Source organism: Bufo bufo, chromosome 10, assembly GCF_905171765.1.
Source record: "Bufo bufo chromosome 10, aBufBuf1.1, whole genome shotgun sequence".
NCBI lineage: Eukaryota > Metazoa > Chordata > Amphibia > Anura > Bufonidae > Bufo > Bufo bufo.
In genome coordinates, this window is record NC_053398.1 from 646,275 (window position 1) to 668,547 (window position 22,273).

General features: G+C 49.6%; 1 protein-coding gene across 1 annotated transcript; it reads right to left on the reverse strand.

Moving 5' to 3' along the window:
* Window positions 1–210: 210 nt before the first annotated feature.
* Window positions 211–10,112, reverse strand: TMEM41B (transmembrane protein 41B). The gene is made up of 7 exons (XM_040410196.1): window positions 9,901–10,112; window positions 2,680–2,797; window positions 2,475–2,603; window positions 2,128–2,221; window positions 1,524–1,628; window positions 1,291–1,429; window positions 211–1,094 (listed from the first exon to the last, which is right to left on the reverse strand). Exons 1-7 carry the CDS (start codon window positions 9,989–9,991, stop codon window positions 925–927), a joined length of 846 nt encoding a protein of 281 aa, XP_040266130.1. The 5' UTR covers window positions 9,992–10,112; the 3' UTR covers window positions 211–924.
* Between the last annotated feature and the right edge of the window lie 12,161 nt (window positions 10,113–22,273).

Here is a 22,273-nt window from a genome sequence, read left to right on the forward strand (position 1 = left end):
CTAGTTCCCCCTCTGGTAGTAAAGACAACCCTCAGTCTCCTTCCCCTGATGGTACATGTAGTCCTCAGTGAGGAGTATTCGTACTTGCCCTCAGAATCAGTCTCCTTTCCCCTCTGGCAGCTGACAACGAGTATGATATTTAATGGCGGCCGCTCTACAGGAGGCTGAGGCGGCAACCAAGGCCTTTATCAAACACAAAGAAGCGAGACAGTAAATGAAAGGATGAGACTTTGTGTGAACACTGATGGATCCAATACCAACATGGCGGCACGGGGGGGGAGATACAATGCGGCACTGAAGTGCTAACTATGGGGGGCATCACCTCTGCATGTATCAGAAGACTCCACTAGGGGGCGCCGCAGTGAGAGCCGGTAACGGGGGTGGGGGAGGGGGCATACCACCAAGCCCTGATCTTCCTGCGCAGGGTCCCTTTAATTATCACGGCGCAGCTTCAGAGCGCTTTCCTCCAGGCAGTCGCCATCCGAGCTGCAGAATTGGCCGCCCCATGGATGTTCAAGGAACAATGGCTGCCAGGTCCCAGTGAGCACAGGGGGCAGATGGCATTAGGCTGCAGAGCTTACACTCAGGTCAGCACCACCATATAATACACACCCTATGGGATGCAGAGCAGGATCGCGCCTCCGTTTCTGGGCGAGCGCTTCCCGATCCAGCCCCAAATATTAACACTCCGTCATCTTAAAATCAGAAAATGATTAGACGCCGTGTCCATCCCCTCCCCCCACGTCACAGCCAGGGCCCGCGCTGTGAACCTCAGACAGGAGGGGGCGCCGCAGAGAGGAAAACGGTTCTCAAAATAAATCCATTTACTTTAAAAGGTCCGCAAGTCCGTAAAATGAGATCATGTTCCTCGACTCCTCCCACAGCGTCCTGAGATGGCGGCCGGCGAATCCAGAGGGGGGAAAATCACTCAAATTTCTTTTTAAGTTTGTTTTGAAAAATGGCTGGAAGGATGGAGAGAACGGCGAGGACCATGAGGACGATGACAGAGTTCCAGGACACCGCCTCCCCCGCCGTGGTCAGCTGGTAGAGCGTCGTGCCCGCTTTAATAGCGACAAAGGAGGGAGGAGCCACACCTACAAGAGAAAGGGGCGGAGCTTAGGATTACAGGACGTCACAGCAGCATGAGAGACAACCATTTACTACAACCGGCCAGACTTATAGCAGCAGAATAGTGAGTGCAGCTCTGGAGTATAATACAAGGTAAATAACGTCATGTAAGCACAGTGATTCCTCTCCTCCACTGGAGGGCGCTCTGGTTACAGCTCTCACCTAGAAATGTTCCCAGGAAGAAGACTTTGAGGGGGACGTTGATAATGGGGGACGTGATGTTGATGAACCAGTTTGGCAGGAACGGTGTTATCCGCAGGAAGATGATATAATTGATGAGATGATCCCGATGCCGCTCCACCTGGAGACAGAACAGAAATCCTCAGCAGATCACATTGCGGAATCGGAGATCACGTTACACATTCGTCTCTCCGCTGGATTCTCAGGACACTTACCTGCTGCGACCATTTCACCGCCTTCTCCGTCAGATACTTGTAAACCACCGGCCGCCCAACTTGGTAAGACAGGAGGTAGCAGAAGGAGGCGCCCAGACCAGAGCACTGAAACAGAGGGGAGAGTGAGGGTCGGATCAAGAAGCCTCAGCATCCACAGCAAACAGGAAACCACAAGACTTCAGGAGGCAGCTCTGGCTGTGACTGGAGTGTAAGAAAGACACGATGGAGGCAGCTCTGGCTGTGACTGGAGTGTAAGGCCTCATACACGCGACCGTTCAGGTTTTTTCGGTCCGCATTGTAGAAATGCCTATTGTACACAAAACGGACAAGAATAGGACATGTTCTATATTTTTTTGCGGGGCCTCGGAACGGAGCAACGGACACACGGAGTGCTGTCTGCATCTTTTGCGGCCTTATTAAAGTGAATGGGTCCGCATCCGAGCCGCAGAAACTGCAACTCAGATGCAGACCCAAACAATGGTCGTGTGCATGAGGCCTAAGACATGATGGATGCAGCTCTGGCTGTGACTGGAGTGTAATGATGGATGTTCTCACCGTCACAATCAAGAATTTAACATCATAAGCATCACAGACAAAAACTCACCAGACAGACCAGAAACAGGGCCAGGGGGAAGGGGTAGAGGAATCCGGAGAGGATGCTCAGGAATATGGAGCCCGGGATAGCGAACGTCTGCAGACTGGACAGGTAAGGGTTAAGGAGAAGAGGCAGCAGAGGGTGAAGGAGGCACTCCGCGCGACAAGAGGAGCGGGATCTCAGCGCTGGATGGGGCTTGGGATTAAGGTGGCCAAATACCGGATCCCCCAGGAGCCTTACAGACTCGGCAGCGGGTGAGAGGAGTCAATTCCCTGCACTGCCCATAAATAGAAGGCCAGCCCTGCAGTGAGGACTGACACGCGAGCAGAGCAGGCTGTAACTTCCACGAAGGATACAAGACGTAGGTGGTGAAGTACGCCACCAACACCTCCACGTAGAAGGTGTCCTTGTACTTGGAGAGCACCTTCCCCAGCGCCTTGGCGTCGTCCATGTCCCGCGGGATCTTTATCGTCTCTCTCTCTTCTCTGCGCGGAGGGAAAGAAGAAGATGACATAATCTGCACATAAAGATGGCGGCGCCCCGCGCTCGGGTGACACTTACTCGCTGAGCTGCGGGAAATGCTTGTAGACCAGGAACATGATGAAGGCAGCGGAGAGGAAGATGGAGACCAGGATGAGGAGCGAGGCGCGGGCCGAGCCCCCTTCCGACTGCGCCTTCCCTGCAACACAGAACGGCCACAATTATACCCCAGACCCAGATTACAGCCCCAACAAGACCCGATTAACAGTCTCCCCCCCCCCAGGTCCATATTACAGTCGTGCCCCGTCCCTCCCCCCCCAGGTCCATATTACAGCCGTCGTCGCCCCCCCCCCCCACAGGCCCATATTACAGTCGTCGTCGCCCCCCCCCCCCCACAGGCCCATATTACAGTCGTCGTCGCCCCCCCCCCCCCCACAGGCCCATATTACAGTCGTCGTCGCCCCCCCCCCACAGGCCCATATTACAGTCGTCGTCGCCCCCCCCCCCCCACAGGCCCATATTACAGTCGTCGTCGCCCCCCCCCCCCCCAGGCCCATATTACAGTCCCCCCCGTCCCCCCCACAGGCCCATATTACAGTCCCCCCCCCCCGACAGGCCCATATTACAGTCGTCCCCCCCCCCCCACAGGCCCATATTACAGTCGTCCCCCCCCCCCCCCCCACAGGCCCATATTACAGTCGTCCCCCCCCACAGGCCCATATTACAGTCGTCCCCGTCCCCCCCCACAGGCCCATATTACAGTCGTCCCCCACCCCACAGGCCCATATTACAGTCGTCCCCCACCCCCCCAGGCCCATATTACAGCCCCCCCAAGACCCGATTAACAGTCCCCCCCCAGGCCCATATTACAGTCCTCACCCCCCCCCCCCCCCCCCAGGCCCATATTACAGTCGTCCCCCACCCCACAGGCCCATATTACAGTCGTCCCCCACCCCCCCAGGCCCATATTACAGCCCCCCCAAGACCCGATTAACAGTCCCCCCCAGGCCCATATTACAGTCCTCACCCCCCCCCCCCCAGGCCCATATTACAGTCGTCGTTCCCCCCCCCCCCCAGGCCCATATTACAGCCCCCCCAAGACCCGATTAACAGTCCCCCCCCAGGCCCATATTACAGTCCTCACCCCCCCCCCCCCCCCCAGGCCCATATTACAGTCGTCCCCCACCCCACAGGCCCATATTACAGTCGTCCCCCACCCCCCCAGGCCCATATTACAGCCCCCCCCAAGACCCGATTAACAGCCCCCCCCCAGGCCCATATTACAGTCCTCACCCCCCCCCCCAGGCCCATATTACAGTCGTCGTTCCCCCCCCAGGCCCATATTACAGCCCCCCCAAGACCCGATTAACAGTCCCCCCCCAGGCCCATATTACAGTCCTCACCCCCCCCCCCACAGGCCCATATTACAGTCGTCCCCCGTCCCCCCCCACAGGCCCATATTACAGTCGTCCCCCGCCCCCCCCCACAGGCCCATATTACAGTCGTCCCCCGTCCCCCCCCACAGGCCCATATTACAGTCGTCTCCCGTCCCCCCCCCACAGGCCCATATTACAGTCGTCGCTCCCCCCCACAGGCCCATATTACAGTCCCCCCCCCAGGCCCATATTACAGTCCCCCCCCCAGGCCCATATTACAGTCCCCCCCCCAGGCCCATATTACAGTCCTCACCCCCCCCCCCCACAGGCCCATATTACAGTCGTCCCCCGTCCCCCCCCCCCCCACAGGCCCATATTACAGTCGTCGTCCCCCCCCACAGGCCCATATTACAGTCCCCCACCCAGGCCCATATTACAGTCCCCCACCCAGGCCCATATTACAGTCCCCCACCCCGGCCCATATTACAGTCCCCCACCCCGGCCCATATTACAGTCCCCGGCCCAGGCCCATATTACAGTCCCCCGCCCCGGCCCATATTACAGTCCCCCACCCCGGCCCATATTACAGTCCCCCACCCAGGCCCATATTACAGTCCCCCACCCAGGCCCATATTACGGTCCCCCACCCCGGCCCAGGCCCATATTACAGTCCCCCACCCAGGCCCATATTACAGTCCCCCACCCCGGCCCAGGCCCATATTACAGTCCCCCACCCAGGCCCATATTACAGTCCCCCACCCCGGCCCAGGCCCATATTACAGTCCCCCACCCAGGCCCATATTACAGTCCCCCACCCCCACCCCCACCCAGGCCCATATTACAGTCCCCCACCCAGGCCCATATTACAGTCCCCCACCCAGGCCCATATTACAGTCCCCCACCCCCACCCAGGACCATATTACAGTCCCCCACCCAGGACCATATTACAGTCCCCCACCCAGGACCATATTACAGTCCCCCACCCAGGACCATATTACAGTCCCCCACCCAGGACCATATTACAGTCCCCCACCCAGGACCATATTACAGTCCCCCACCCAGGACCATATTACAGTCCCCCACCCCCACCCAGGCCCATATTACAGTCCCCCACCCCCACCCAGGCCCATATTACAGTCCCCCACCCCCACCCAGGCCCATATTACAGTCCCCCACCCCCACCCAGGCCCATATTACAGTCCCCCACCCCGGCCCATATTACAGTCCCCCACCCCCACCCAGGCCCATATTACAGTCCCCCACCCATATTACAGTCCCCCACCCCCCAGGCCCATATTACAGTCCCCCCACTCCAACCCTGGATTACATTAGTATTAGAAAGCTGCTGCAGTTCCTAATGTACAGAAAGCAGGAAGCTTCCATTATCTACAGCCCGGAGATCTAAGCGGCCGCAGCGCGTCAAATGTGATGAAATAACGTAATAAAAACGGAAATGGCTCAAAAATCCACGACCATTAACTACACAAGAGTAGCAGCATAAAAACATGGGCAGCGGGAGACCTCTTAAAGGGCCAGTAACCCTGATGTCTACATTTTAAAATACAGCAGTGTTATAGCATGAATGGCTGATAACAGGGGGCAATAGACTGTATTCTCCTGTCCTACAGTCATCCTCTCCTCTGAAATGGCTGATAACAGGGGGCAATAGACTGTATTCTCCTGTCCTACAGTCATCCTCTCCCCTGAAATGGCTGATAACAGGGGGCAATAGACTGTATTCTCCTGTCCTACAGTCATCCTCCTCCCTGAAATGGCTGATAACAGGGGGCAATAGACTGTATTCTCCTGTCCTACAGTCATCCTCCCCCCTGAAATGGCTGATAACAGGGGGCAATAGATTGTATTCTCCTGTCCTACAGTCATCCTCCCCCCTGAAATGTCTGATAACAGGGAGCAATAGACTGTATTCTCCTGTCCTACAGTCATCCTCTCCCCTGAAATGGCTGATAACAGGGGGCAATAGACTGTATTCCCCTGTCCTACAGTCATCCTCTCCTCTGAAATGGCTGATAACAGGGGGCAATAGACTGTATTCTCCTGTCCTACAGTCATCCTCCCCCCTGAAATGGCTGATAACAGGGGGCAATAGACTGTATTCCCCTGTCCTACAGTCATCCTCTCCTCTGAAATGGCTGATAACAGGGGGCAATAGACTGTATTCTCCGGTCCTACAGTCATCCTCTCCCCTGAAATGTCTGATAACAGGGGGCAATAGACTGTATTCTCCTGTCCTACAGTCATCCTCTCCCCTGAAATGGCTGATAACAGGGGGCAATAGACTGTATTCTCCTGTCCTACAGTCATCCTCTCCCCTGAAATGGCTGATAACAGGGGGCAATAGACTGTATTCTCCTGTCCTACAGTCATCCTCTCCCCTGAAATGGCTGATACCAGGGGGCAATAGATTGTATTCTCCTGTCCTACAGTCATCCTCTCCCCTGAAATGGCTGATAACAGGGAGCAATAGATTGTATTCTCCTGTCCTACAGTCATCCTCTCCTCTGAAATGGCTGATAACAGGGGGCAATAGACTGTATTCTCCTGTCCTACAGTCATCCTCTCCCCTGAAATGGCTGATAACAGGGGGCAATAGACTGTATTCTCCTGTCCTACAGTCATCCTCTCCCCTGAAATGGCTGATAACAGGGGGCAATAGACTGTATTCTCCTGTCCTACAGTCATCCTCTCCCCTGAAATGGCTGATACCAGGGGGCAATAGATTGTATTCTCCTGTCCTACAGTCATCCTCTCCCCCCCTGAAATGGCTGATAACAAGGAGCAATAGACTGTATTCTCCTGTCCTACAGTCATCCTCTCCCCTGAAATGGCTGATAACAGGGGGCAATAGACTGTATTCTCCTGTCCTACAGTCATCCTCTCCCCTGAAATGGCTGATAACAGGGAGCAATAGACTGTATTCTCCTGTCCTACAGTCATCCTCTCCCCTGAAATGGCTGATAACAGGGGGCAATAGACTGTATTCTCCTGTCCTACAGTCATCCTCTCCCCTGAAATGGCTGATAACAGAGGGCAATAGTCTGTATTCTCCTGTCCTACAGTCATCCTCTCCCCTGAAATGGCTGATAACAGGGAGCAATAGATTGTATTCTCCTGTCCTACAGTCATCCTCTCCCCTGACATGGCTGATAACGGGGGGCAATAGACTGTATTCTCCTGTCCTACAGTCATCCTCTCCCCTGACATGGCTGATAACAGGGGGCAATAGACTGTATTCTCCTGTCCTACAGTCATCCTCCCCCCTGAAATGGCTGATAACAGGGGGCAATAGACTGTATTCTCCTGTCCTACAGTCATCCTCTCCCCTGAAATGGCTGATAACAGGGAGCAATAGACTGTATTCTCCTGTCCTACAGTCATCCTCTACCCTGAAATGGCTGATAACAGGGAGCAATAGACTGTATTCTCCTGTCCTACAGTCATCCTCTCCCCTGAAATGGCTGATAACAGGGGGGCAATAGACTGTATTCTCCTGTCCTACAGTCATACTCTACCCCCCTGAAATGTCTGATAACAGGGGGCAATAGACTGTATTCTCCTGTTCTACAGTCATCCTCTCCCCTGAAATGGCTGATAACAGGGGGCAATAGACTGTATTCTCCTGTCCTACAGTCATCCTCTCCCCTGAAATGGCTGATAACAGGGGGCAATAGACTGTATTCTCCTGTCCTACAGTCATCCTCTCCCCTGAAATGGCTGATAACAGGGGGCAATAGACTGTATTCTCCTGTCCTACAGTCATCCTCTCCCCTGAAATGGCTGATAACAGGGGGGCAATAGACTGTATTCTCCTGTCCTACAGTCATCCTCTCCCCTGAAATGGCTGATAACAGGAGGCAATAGATTGTATTCTCCTGTCCTACAGTCATCCTCTCCCCTGAAATGGCTGATAACAGAGGGTAATAGACTGTATTCTCCTGTCCTACAGTCATCCTCTACCCTGAAATGGCTGATAACAGGGAGCAATAGACTGTATTCTCCTGTCCTACAGTCATCCTCTCCCCTGAAATGGCTGATAACAGGAGGCAATAGACTGTATTCTCCTGTCCTACAGTCATCCTCTCCCCTGAAATGGCTGATAACAGGAGCAATAGACTGTATTCTCCTGTCCTACAGTCATCCTCTCCTCTGAAATGGCTGATAACAGGGGGCAATAGACTGTATTCTCCTGTCCTACAGTCATCCTCTCCCCTGAAATGGCTGATAACAGGGGGCAATAGACTGTATTCTCCTGTCCTACAGTCATCCTCTCCCCTGAAATGGCTGATAACAGGGAGCAATAGATTGTATTCTCCTGTCCTACAGTCATCCTCTCCCCTGAAATGTCTGATAACAGGGGGCAATAGACTGTATTCTCCTGTTCTACAGTCATCCTCTCCCCTGAAATGGCTGATAACAGGGGGCAATAGACTGTATTCTCCTGTCCTACAGTCATCCTCTCCCCTGAAATGGCTGATAACAGGGAGCAATAGATTGTATTCTCCTGTCCTACAGTCATCCTCTCCCCTGAAATGGCTGATAACAGGGGGCAATAGACTGTATTCTCCTGTCCTACAGTCATCCTCTCCCCTGAAATGGCTGATAACAGGGGGTAATAGACTGTATTCTCCTGTCCTACAGTCATCCTCTCCCCTGAAATGGCTGATAACAGGAGGCAATAGATTGTATTCTCCTGTCCTACAGTCATCCTCTCCCCTGAAATGGCTGATAACAGGGAGCAATAGACTGTATTCTCCTGTCCTACAGTCATCCTCTACCCTGAAATGGCTGATAACAGGGAGCAATAGACTGTATTCTCCTGTCCTACAGTCATCCTCTCCCCTGAAATGGCTGATTACAGGGAGCAATAGATTGTATTCTCCTGTCCTACAGTCATCCTCTCCCCTGAAATGGCTGATAACAGGGGGCAATAGACTGTATTCTCCTGTCCTACAGTCATCCTCTCCCCTGAAATGGCTGATAACAGGGGGCAATAGACTGTATTCTCCTGTCCTACAGTCATCCTCTCCCCTGAAATGGCTGATAACAGGGGGCAATAGACTGTATTCTCCTGTCCTACAGTCATCCTCTCCTCTGAAATGGCTGATAACAGGGGGCAATAGACTGTATTCTCCTGTCCTACAGTCATCCTCTCCCCTGAAATGGCTGATAACAGGGGGCAATAGACTGTATTCTCCTGTCCTACAGTCATCCTCTCCCCTGAAATGGCTGATAACAGGGGGCAATAGACTGTATTCTCCTGTCCTACAGTCATCCTCTCCCCTGAAATGGCTGATACCAGGGGGCAATAGATTGTATTCTTCTGTCCTACAGTCATCCTCTCCCCTGAAATGGCTGATAAATCCTAGAATCCATTGTGCGCAGCGGTTCCTGGAGTGACCTTTGACCCGGCGGATCCCCGGGATCTGTGGGCGGAGTCTTGGTGACGGTATAATTATAGGTTATTACTGGAATCCGGTCCCGGATCCGGTTCAGCAGGAAGGCTGGGAGTGCAGGGAATGTACGGAGCACGATCACATGACCCTGCGGCTGCCACACAGCTTGCTGGGACTTGTAGTCCACCAGAAGATACAGGCGAGGCTCAGTACAGCTGAGACCCCCAAATCAATGGTGGGTGGTCTAATAATAATTGGGGGGGGGGGGGGGGGAATCAACCCCCAATGTTCCTGTATTACTCCACTGTGAGACCAGGCCTCCTGTAAGACACCCCAGAGAAGGGTCAGCCAGTGCCCCTATCCTCAGGACACCCCAAAAAGTTCCTCCTACCCACTAGATAGGGGGCGGTTACTAGCCAACACTCTGACATCACTATCAGAAGGAATCAGTAAGTGAGGGGTGTTTTGGGAGACTTGTGACGTCACACCGAGCAGCAGGGGTCACTTCTCACCTTGGATCAGTTTCGCCTCCTCCTCCTTCAGGCCGCTGTCGGTACTCTGCTCCGCCGCCGTGGCGGCTCCTGCGGTCCGAGGCCTGACCATGACAAGAAATGAGACCCCCCCCTAAAATTGCCGGTACCCGGCGAAGTCTCCGAGATCTGACAGCCGACACTTCCGCCTGCGCAAACCTTTCACTGCCGGGTGCAGGTAGTACGCATGCGCCGGCATCACCATGGCAGCGGGACGTATCCGGAAATCCGGTGGACGCTCTGGGCGGGGATTCGTGTCTCCATGGTTTATCTGACGCTCTGTTTGCTGGAGCGGTTCTCTGTGGCACTTTGCGCCGTGTCAGAGGGAGCCTGCGGTATTAGGCGCCTGTTCACACTGCGACTTTCATCTCAAGTGGAGCAAAACTTTAAAGGGAACCTGTCACCCAGAAACCGCCTATTGAGCTGTTCAGAGCACCTTATAGCGCCACATAGTTGTGTCCTATCGCACATTTATCGTCACTGAGAAATCGATGTTTTAATCAGCCGCTGCCCCGTGTTTCAAGTCAGGCTTGCAGTCAAGGGGGCAGCGGCCTAGGCGTCTCCAATCCTGCTTTTCCGGCGAGAGGCCGGAAAAGCAGGATTGGAGACGCCTAGGCCGCTGCCCCCTTGACTGCAAGCCTGACTTGAAACACGGGGCAGCGGCTGATTAAAACATCGATTTCTCAGTGACGATAAATGTGCGATAGGACACAACTATGTGGCGCTATAAGGTGCTCTGAACAGCTCAATAGGCGGTTTCTGGGTGACAGGTTCCCTTTAAGGCCAGGGCTACACGACATTTGTCACATCTTTACGATGGCAGTCTGTGGTGTCGCACTGCAACATGCTGCCACGCCACTCGAGATGGATTTGGTGACTGTTGCATCACGTCGCATGTTGCAGTGCGACAGCATAGACTGAAATGATAAAAATTGGCGCGTGACATTGGCGGTGTAGTTGTGCCCTATCTGTTGGATGACATTGGCGGTGTAGTTGTGCCCTATCTGTTGGATGACATTGGCGGTGTAGTTGTACCCTATCTGTTGTGTGACATTGGCGGTGTAGTTGTACCCTATCTGTTGGGTGACATTGGCGGTGTAGTTGTGCTCTAGCTGTTGTGTGACATTGGCGGTGTAGTTGTGCCCTATCTGTTGCGTGACATTGGCGGTGTAGTTGTGCCCTATCTGTTGGGTGACATTGGCGGTGTAGTTGTGCCCTATCTGTTGCGTGACATTGGCGGTGTAGTTGTGCCCTATCTGTTGCGTGACATTGGCGGTGTAGTTGTGCCCTATCTGTTGGATGACATTGGCGGTGTAGTTGTACCCTATCTGTTGTGTGACATTGGCGGTGTAGTTGTGCCCTATCTGTTGTGTGACATTGGCGGTGTAGTTGTGCCCTATCTGTTGTGTGACATTGGCGGTGTAGTTGTGCCCTATCTGTTGCGTGACATTGGCGGTGTAGTTGTGCCCTATCTGTTGCGTGACATTGGCGGTGTAGTTGTGCCCTATCTGTTGCGTGACATTGGCGGTGTAGTTGTGCCCTATCTGTTGTGTGACATTGGCGGTGTAGTTGTGCCCTATCTGTTGTGTGACATTGGCGGTGTAGTTGTGCCCTATCTGTTGCGTGACATTGGCGGTGTAGTTGTGCCCTATCTGTTGCGTGACATTGGCGGTGTAGTTGTGCCCTATCTGTTGTGTGACATTGGCGGTGTAGTTGTGCCCTATCTGTTGGGTGACATTGGCGGTGTAGTTGTGCCCTATCTGTTGCGTGACATTGGCGGTGTAGTTGTGCCCTATCTGTTGGGTGACATTGGCGGTGTAGTTGTGCCCTATCTGTTGGGTGACATTGGCGGTGTAGTTGTGCCCTATCTGTTGCTTGACATTGGCGGTGTAGTTGTGCCCTATCTGTTGTGTGACATTGGCGGTGTAGTTGTGCCCTATCTGTTGTGTGACATTGGCGGTGCAGTTGTGCCCTATCTGTTGCTTGACATTGGCGGTGTAGTTGTGCCCTATCTGTTGTGTGACATTGGCGGTGTAGTTGTGCCCTATCTGTTGGGTGACATTGGCGGTGCAGTTGTGCCCTATCTGTTGCTTGACATTGGCGGTGTAGTTGTGCCCTATCTGTTGTGTGACATTGGCGGTGTAGTTGTGCCCTATCTGTTGTGTGACATTGGCGGTGCAGTTGTGCCCTATCTGTTGGGTGACATTGGCGGTGCAGTTGTGCCCTATCTGTTGGGTGACATTGGCGGTGCAGTTGTGCCCTATCTGTTGTGTGACGTTGGCGGTGTAGTTGTGCCCTATCTGTTGGGTGACATTGGCGGTGTAGTTGTGCCCTATCTGTTGTGTGACATTGGCGGTGTAGTTGTGCCCTATCTGTTGTGTGACATTGGCGGTGCAGTTGTGCCCTATCTGTTGGGTGACATTGGCGGTGCAGTTGTGCCCTATCTGTTGTGTGACATTGGCGGTGTAGTTGTGCCCTATCTGTTGGGTGACATTGGCGGTGCAGTTGTGCCCTATCTGTTGTGTGACATTGGCGGTGTAGTTGTGCCCTATCTGTTGGGTGACATTGGCGGTGTAGTTGTGCCCTAGCTGTTGGGTGACATTGGCGCAGTCGTCGTGTAGACCTAGCCTAATGGTTGTCACCTGCGACACCATTGACTATCATTATGTCCCGCGTCTGTGACGGCTGACCTCCGGCAGTGGTAAGACTACGACTCCCAACATGTACACTTGGCTGTTCTCAGAACTCTACAGAAAGGAATGGTGCATGCTGGGAGTGGTAGTTTCGCCACAGCTGCAGTGCCGGAGGTCACACGAGGGAGATCTCTGTCCGGCTGCGAGGCGTGAAGCAAACCGGTTCTATTTTCTGCGTTTTTCACGGAGCTCTGGCTCCATAGAAGAGATAAACGGAAGGCGTTGGGATAGGAGGCGTTCCCTGGCGGCTGCTCGGAGATGTAGATCGTTACTCTTCACGTGCGTGAGACACTGAACGCAATATCGCTTGTGTGAATAAGGCCTAATACAACCCCCCTCCCCCGTATGGAATGGGGGGGCAGGCTCATCTGCAGTCAGGATTCCCCTCCCCCCCCCCCCCCCATGTCTTCTCCTGAGATGCTGGGAGTTCTGCTACTAAACTCTGTGGATTGTCCCGCAAGAGATAGCGGATGCTGGCAGTCCTATGTAAAGCAGGATCTCTGCTTGCTGTCAGTGAATAGGAAAACTGCTTACGCTCAGTAGCTGAAACTGTGTTCTGTCCAAGTACTTCTCACAGCTGAGGGGTTGTTACAGTGTACACGATCCTCTATGAAATACATCAGCAACAGACACCTGTGCAGGTAGTTTGTTACAATGCATCAGTCCGGTGTCAGATCCCGGGAGAAGGTGCTCGACCATTGGGCTATATGCACTCCTGCTATGAGTGTCAGTCTTCACTGTATTTTTAGCATTCTGTTTATGGACCAAGATGAGCAGATCTGTAGTTTCCTCCCAGATGAAGGAGCGCTGCAGCTGAGTCACTGCGGTGCCCCCCCAGCTACAAAACAGTGACGCGGCTCAGAGCAGCATTCACGGAGACGCTGGACGGACTCTGCTTCATGTAAAACCAGCGCAACAATATTCTGTACGTGACAAGATCGTCCAATAGAACTCATCCTTACAGCAAGGTGACCGCCCAGCGCCAGGACATCATGGGGACCGGACAAACATGGCTGAACTCTCCCTGTATCCCCTGCTTGGTCAATGGCTGCACCATCTATGGAGAATCGCACTCCCCCAAACTTATAGCAGCAGAATAGTGAGTGCAGCTCTGGAGTATGATACAGGATGTAACTCAGGATCAGTACAGGATAAGTAATGTATGTACACAGTGACTGCCCCAGCAGAATAGTGAGTGCAGCTCTGGGGTATAATACAGGATGTAACTCAGGATCAGTACAGGATAAGTAATGTATGTACACAGTGACTGCACCAGCAGAATAGTGAATGCAGCTCTGGAGTATAATACAGGATGTAACTCAGGATCAGTACAGGATAAGTAATGTATGTACACAGTGACTGCACCAGCAGAATAGTGAGTGCAGCTCTGGAGTATAATACAGGATGTAACTCAGGATCAGTACAGGATAAGTAATGTATGTACACAGTGACTGCACCAGCAGAATAGTGAGTGCAGCTCTGGAGTATAATACAGGATGTAACTCAGGATCAGTACAGGATAAGTAATGTATGTACACAGTGACTGCACCAGCAGAATAGGGAGTGCAGCTCTGGAGTATAATACAGGATGTAACTCAGGATCAGTACAGGATAAGTAATGTATGTACACAGTGACTGCACCAGCAGAATAGTGAGTGCAGCTCTGGAGTATAATACAGGATGTAACTCAGGATCAGTACAGGATAAGTAATGTATGTACACAGTGACTGCACCAGCAGAATAGTGAGTGCAGCTCTGGAGTATAATACAGGATGTAACTCAGGATCAGCACAGGATGAGTAATGTATGTGCACAGTGACTGCACCAGCAGAATAGTGAGTGCAGCTCTGGAGTATAATACAGGATGTAACTCAGGATCAGTACAGGATAAGTAATGTATGTACACAGTGACTGCACCAGCAGAATAGTGAGTGCAGCTCTGGAGTATAATACAGGATGTAACTCGGGATCAGTACAGGATAAGTAATGTATGTACACAGTGACTGCACCAGCAGAATAGGGAGTGCAGCTCTGGAGTATAATACAGGATGTAACTCAGGATCAGTACAGGATAAGTAATGTATGTACACAGTGACTGCACCAGCAGAATAGGGAGTGCAGCTCTGGAGTATAATACAGGATGTAACTCAGGATCAGTACAGGATAAGTAATGTATGTACACAGTGACTGCACCAGCAGAATAGGGAGTGCAGCTCTGGAGTATAATACAGGATGTAACTCAGGATCAGTACAGGATAAGTAATGTATGTACACAGTGACTGCACCAGCAGAATAGTGAGTGCAGCTCTGGGGTATAATACAGGATGTAACTCAGGATCAGTACAGGATAAGTAATGTACGTACACAGTGACTGCACCAGCAGAATAGTGAGTGCAGCTCTGGAGTATAATACAGGGTGTAACTCAGGATCAGTACAGGATAAGTAATGTATGTACACAGTGACTGCACCAGCAGAATAGTGAGTGCAGCTCTGGAGTATAATACAGGATGTAACTCAGGATCAGTACAGGATAAGTAATGTATGTACACAGTGACTGCACCAGCAGAATAGGGAGTGCAGCTCTGGAGTATAATACAGGATGTAACTCAGGATCAGTACAGGATAAGTAATGTATGTACACAGTGACTGCACCAGCAGAATAGTGAGTGCAGCTCTGGAGTATAATACAGGATGTAACTCAGGATCAGTACAGGATAAGTAATGTATGTACACAGTGACTGCACCAGCAGAATAGTGAGTGCAGCTCTGGAGTATAATACAGGATGTAACTCAGGATCAGTACAGGATAAGTAATGTATGTACACAGTGACTGCACCAGCAGAATAGTGAGTGCAGCTCTGGAGTATAATACAGGATGTAACTCAGGATCAGTACAGGATAAGTAATGTCTGTACACAGTGACTGCACCAGCAGAATAGTGAGTGCAGCTCTGGAGTATAATACAGGATGTAACTCAGGGTCAGTACAGGATAAGTAATGTCTGTACACAGTGACTGCACCAGCAGAATAGGGAGTGCAGCTCTGGAGTATAATACAGGATGTAACTCAGGATCAGTACAGGATAAGTAATGTATGTACACAGTGACTGCACCAGCAGAATAGTGAGTGCAGCTCTGGAGTATAATACAGGATGTAACTCACGATCAGTACAGGATAAGTAATTTATGTACACAGTGACCGCACCAGCAGAATAGTGAGTGCAGCTCTGGAGTATAATACAGGATGTAACTCAGGATCAGTACAGGATAAGTAATGTATGTACACAGTGACCGCACCAGCAGAACAGTGAGTGCAGCTCTGGAGTATAATACAGGATGTAACTCGGGATCAGTACAGGATAAGTAATGTCTGTACACAGTGACTGCACCAGCAGAATAGTGAGTGCAGCTCTGGAGGATAATACAGGATGTAACTCAGGATCAGTACAGGATAAGTAATGTATGTACACAGTGACTGCACCAGCAGAATAGTGAGTGCAGCTCTGGAGTATAATACAGGATGTAACTCAGGATCAGTACAGGATAAGTAATGTATGTGCACAGTGACTGCACCAGCAGAATAGTGAGTGCAGCTCTGGAGTATAATACAGGATGTAACTCAGGATCAGTACAGGATAAGTAATGTATGTACACAGTGACTGCACCAGCAGAATAGGGAGTGCAGCTCTGGAGTATAATACAGGATGTAACTTAGGATCAGTACAGGATAAGTAATGTATGTACACAGTGACTGCACCAGCAGAATAGTGAGTGCAGCTCTGGAGTATAATACAGGATGTAACTCCTGATCAGTACAGGATAAGTAATGTATGTACACAGTGACTGCACCAGCAGAATAGTGAGTGCAGCTCTGGAGTATAATACAGGATGTAACTCAGGATCAGTACAGGATAAGTAATGTATGTACACAGTGACTGCACCAGCAGAATAGTGAGTGCAGCTCTGGAGTATAATACAGGATGTAACTCAGGACCAGTACAGGATAAGTAATGTATGTACACAGTGACTGCACCAGCAGAATAGTGAGTGCAGCTCTGGAGTATAATACAGGATGTAACTCAGGATCAGTACAGGATATGTAATGTATGTACACAGTGACTACACCAGCAGAATAGTGAGTGCAGCTCTGGAGTATAATACAGGATGTAACTCAGGATCAGTACAGGATAGGTAATGTATGTACACAGTGACTGCACCAGCAGAATAGTGAGTGCAGCTCTGGGGTATAATACAGGATGTAACTCAGGATCGGTACAGGATAAGTAATGTATGTACACAGTGATTGCACCAGCAGAATAGTGAGTGCAGCTCTGGAGTATAATACAGGATGTAACTCAGGATCGGTACAGGATAAGTAATGTATGTACACAGTGACTGCACCAGCAGAATAGTGAGTGCAGCTCTGGGGTATAATACAGGATGTAACTCAGGATCAGCACAGGATGAGTAATGTATGTGCACAGTGACTGCACCAGCAGAATAGTGAGTGCAGCTCTGGAGTATAATACAGGATGTAACTCAGGATCAGTACAGGATAAGTAATGTATGTACACAGTGACTGCACCAGCAGAATAGTGAGTGCAGCTCTGGAGTATAATACAGGATGTAACTCAGGATCAGTACAGGATAAGTAATGTATGTACACAGTGACTGCACCAGCAGAATAGGGAGTGCAGCTCTGGAGTATAATACAGGATGTAACTCAGGATCAGTACAGGATAAGTAATGTATGTACACAGTGACTGCACCAGCAGAATAGTGAGTGCAGCTCTGGAGTATAATACAGGATGTAACTCACGATCAGTACAGGATAAGTAATTTATGTACACAGTGACCGCACCAGCAGAATAGTGAGTGCAGCTCTGGAGTATAATACAGGATGTAACTCAGGATCAGTACAGGATAAGTAATGTATGTACACAGTGACCGCACCAGCAGAACAGTGAGTGCAGCTCTGGAGTATAATACAGGATGTAACTCGGGATCAGTACAGGATAAGTAATGTCTGTACACAGTGACTGCACCAGCAGAATAGTGAGTGCAGCTCTGGAGGATAATACAGGATGTAACTCAGGATCAGTACAGGATAAGTAATGTATGTACACAGTGACTGCACCAGCAGAATAGTGAGTGCAGCTCTGGAGTATAATACAGGATGTAACTCAGGATCAGTACAGGATAAGTAATGTATGTGCACAGTGACTGCACCAGCAGAATAGTGAGTGCAGCTCTGGAGTATAATACAGGATGTAACTCAGGATCAGTACAGGATAAGTAATGTATGTACACAGTGACTGCACCAGCAGAATAGGGAGTGCAGCTCTGGAGTATAATACAGGATGTAACTTAGGATCAGTACAGGATAAGTAATGTATGTACACAGTGACTGCACCAGCAGAATAGTGAGTGCAGCTCTGGAGTATAATACAGGATGTAACTCCTGATCAGTACAGGATAAGTAATGTATGTACACAGTGACTGCACCAGCAGAATAGTGAGTGCAGCTCTGGAGTATAATACAGGATGTAACTCAGGATCAGTACAGGATAAGTAATGTATGTACACAGTGACTGCACCAGCAGAATAGTGAGTGCAGCTCTGGAGTATAATACAGGATGTAACTCACGATCAGTACAGGATAAGTAATTTATGTACACAGTGACCGCACCAGCAGAATAGTGAGTGCAGCTCTGGAGTATAATACAGGATGTAACTCAGGATCAGTACAGGATAAGTAATGTATGTACACAGTGACCGCACCAGCAGAACAGTGAGTGCAGCTCTGGAGTATAATACAGGATGTAACTCGGGATCAGTACAGGATAAGTAATGTCTGTACACAGTGACTGCACCAGCAGAATAGTGAGTGCAGCTCTGGAGGATAATACAGGATGTAACTCAGGATCAGTACAGGATAAGTAATGTATGTACACAGTGACTGCACCAGCAGAATAGTGAGTGCAGCTCTGGAGTATAATACAGGATGTAACTCAGGATCAGTACAGGATAAGTAATGTATGTGCACAGTGACTGCACCAGCAGAATAGTGAGTGCAGCTCTGGAGTATAATACAGGATGTAACTCAGGATCAGTACAGGATAAGTAATGTATGTACACAGTGACTGCACCAGCAGAATAGGGAGTGCAGCTCTGGAGTATAATACAGGATGTAACTTAGGATCAGTACAGGATAAGTAATGTATGTACACAGTGACTGCACCAGCAGAATAGTGAGTGCAGCTCTGGAGTATAATACAGGATGTAACTCCTGATCAGTACAGGATAAGTAATGTATGTACACAGTGACTGCACCAGCAGAATAGTGAGTGCAGCTCTGGAGTATAATACAGGATGTAACTCAGGATCAGTACAGGATAAGTAATGTATGTACACAGTGACTGCACCAGCAGAATAGTGAGTGCAGCTCTGGAGTATAATACAGGATGTAACTCAGGACCAGTACAGGATAAGTAATGTATGTACACAGTGACTGCACCAGCAGAATAGTGAGTGCAGCTCTGGAGTATAATACAGGATGTAACTCAGGATCAGTACAGGATATGTAATGTATGTACACAGTGACTACACCAGCAGAATAGTGAGTGCAGCTCTGGAGTATAATACAGGATGTAACTCAGGATCAGTACAGGATAGGTAATGTATGTACACAGTGACTGCACCAGCAGAATAGTGAGTGCAGCTCTGGGGTATAATACAGGATGTAACTCAGGATCGGTACAGGATAAGTAATGTATGTACACAGTGATTGCACCAGCAGAATAGTGAGTGCAGCTCTGGAGTATAATACAGGATGTAACTCAGGATCGGTACAGGATAAGTAATGTATGTACACAGTGACTGCACCAGCAGAATAGTGAGTGCAGCTCTGGGGTATAATACAGGATGTAACTCAGGATCAGCACAGGATGAGTAATGTATGTGCACAGTGACTGCACCAGCAGAATAGTGAGTGCAGCTCTGGAGTATAATACAGGATGTAACTCAGGATCAGTACAGGATAAGTAATGTATGTACACAGTGACTGCACCAGCAGAATAGTGAGTGCAGCTCTGGAGTATAATACAGGATGTAACTCAGGATCAGTACAGGATAAGTAATGTATGTACACAGTGACTGCACCAGCAGAATAGGGAGTGCAGCTCTGGAGTATAATACAGGATGTAACTCAGGATCAGTACAGGATAAGTAATGTATGTACACAGTGACTGCACCAGCAGAATAGGGAGTGCAGCTCTGGAGTATAATACAGGATGTAACTCAGGATCAGTACAGGATAAGTAATGTATGTACACAGTGACTGCACCAGCAGAATAGGGAGTGCAGCTCCGGAGGATAATACAGGATGTAACTCAGGATCAGTACAGGATAAGTAATGTATGTACACAGTGACTGCACCAGCAGAATAGTGAGTCCAGCTCTGGGGTATAATACAGGATGGAACTCGGGATCAGTACAGGATAAGTAATGTCTGTACACAGTGACTGCACAAGCAGAATAGTGAGTGCAGCTCTGGAGTATAATACAGGATGTAACTCAGGATCAGTACAGGATAAGTAATGTATGTACACAGTGACTGCACCAGCAGAATAGTGAGTGCAGCTCTGGAGTATAATACAGGATGTAACTTAGGATCAGTACAGGATAAGTAATGTATGTACACAGTGACTGCACCAGCAGAATAGTGAGTGCAGCTCTGGAGTATAATACAGGATGTAACTCCTGATCAGTACAGGATAAGTAATGTATGTACACAGTGACTGCACCAGCAGAATAGTGAGTGCAGCTCTGGAGTATAATACAGGATGTAACTCAGGATCAGTACAGGATAAGTAATGTATGTACACAGTGACTGCACCAGCAGAATAGTGAGTGCAGCTCTGGAGTATAATACAGGATGTAACTCAGGATCAGTGCAGGATAAGTAATGTATGTACACAGTGACTGCACCAGCAGAATAGTGAGTGCAGCTCTGGAGTATAATACAGGATGTAACTCAGGATCAGTACAGGATATGTAATGTATGTACACAGTGACTACACCAGCAGAATAGTGAGTGCAGCTCTGGAGTATAATACAGGATGTAACTCAGGATCAGTACAGGATAGGTAATGTATGTACACAGTGACTGCACCAGCAGAATAGTGAGTGCAGCTCTGGAGTATAATACAGGATGTAACTCAGGATCAGTACAGGATAAGTAATGTATGTACACAGTGACTGCACCAGCAGAATAGTGAGCGCAGCTGTGGAGTATAATACAGGATGTAACTCAGGATCGGTACAGGATAAGTATTGTATGTACACAGTGACTGCACCAGCAGAATAGTGAGCGCAGCTGTGGAGTATAATACAGGATGTAACTCAGGATCGGTACAGGATAAGTATTGTATGTACACAGTGACTGCACCAGCAGAATAGTGAGCGCAGCTGTGGAGTATATGTCTACCTGCACACGGGTGCGGGATGTTTTACAGAGATTCTGTGTGGATTCCTTTGCTTTTTTTTTTTTTGGTGCAGATTTGATGTGGTTTTTTCTGCAGAGTGAAATCTTCAGAATTGATATGTTGGGGTATATGGAAGAAGATAAAGAACTAGCTGACTGCCTCAGTGAATACTGTTCAGTTTTTACAAAGGAAAATGAAGGAGAAGGACCTCAGTTGGGAAGGAAGACTAATTAATCTTTTGATGCATGTGTCTTTACAGAGGAAGAGGTTCTGAGTCAGCTGTCTAAAATTAATACACATAAGTCACAGGGGCCTGATGGGATACACCCAAAGCTATTAGAAGAGCTCAGCGGTGAACTAGCAAAACCATTAACAGATTTATTTAACCAATCACTGGCAACAGGAGTCGTCCCAGAAGATTGGAAATTGGCAAATGTTGTGCCCATTCACAGGAAAGGTAGTAGGGAGGAATCGGGCAACTATAGGCCAGTAAGCCTGACATCAATAGTGGGGAAACTAATGGAAACCAGACTTAAGGAGAGGATTGTGGAACATCTAAAATCCCATGGATTGAAAGATGAAGAACAGCCTGGGTTTACTTCAGGGAGATCACGTCAAACTAATCTTATAGATTTTTTTGATTGGGTGACTAAAATAATAGATGGCGGAGGTGCAGTAGACATCTCTTATCTGGACCTTAGTAAGGCTTTGGATACTGTCCCACATAGAAGGCTTATCAATAAAGTGCAGTCATTGGGCTTGGACTCCCATATTGTTGAATGGATTAGGCAGTGGCTGAGGGACAGACAGCAGAGGGTTGGAGTCAATGGAGTATATTCAGAACAAGGTCTTGTTACCAGTGGGGTACCTCAGGGATCTGTTCTGGGACCCATATTGTTTAATATCAGAGAAATTGCAGAAGGCCTCGATGGTAAGGTGGGTCTTTTTGCTGATGACACAAAGATTTGTAACAGGGTTGATGTTCCTGGAGGGATACACCAAATGGAAGAGGATTTAGGAAAACTAGAGGAATGGTCAAAAATCTGGCAACTGAAATGTAATGTTGATAAGTGCAAGATAATGCACCTGGGGCGTAAAAAGCCAAGAGCAGAATATACAATCAGTGACACAGTCCTAACCTCAGTATCTGAGGAAAGGGGTTTAGGGGTCATTATT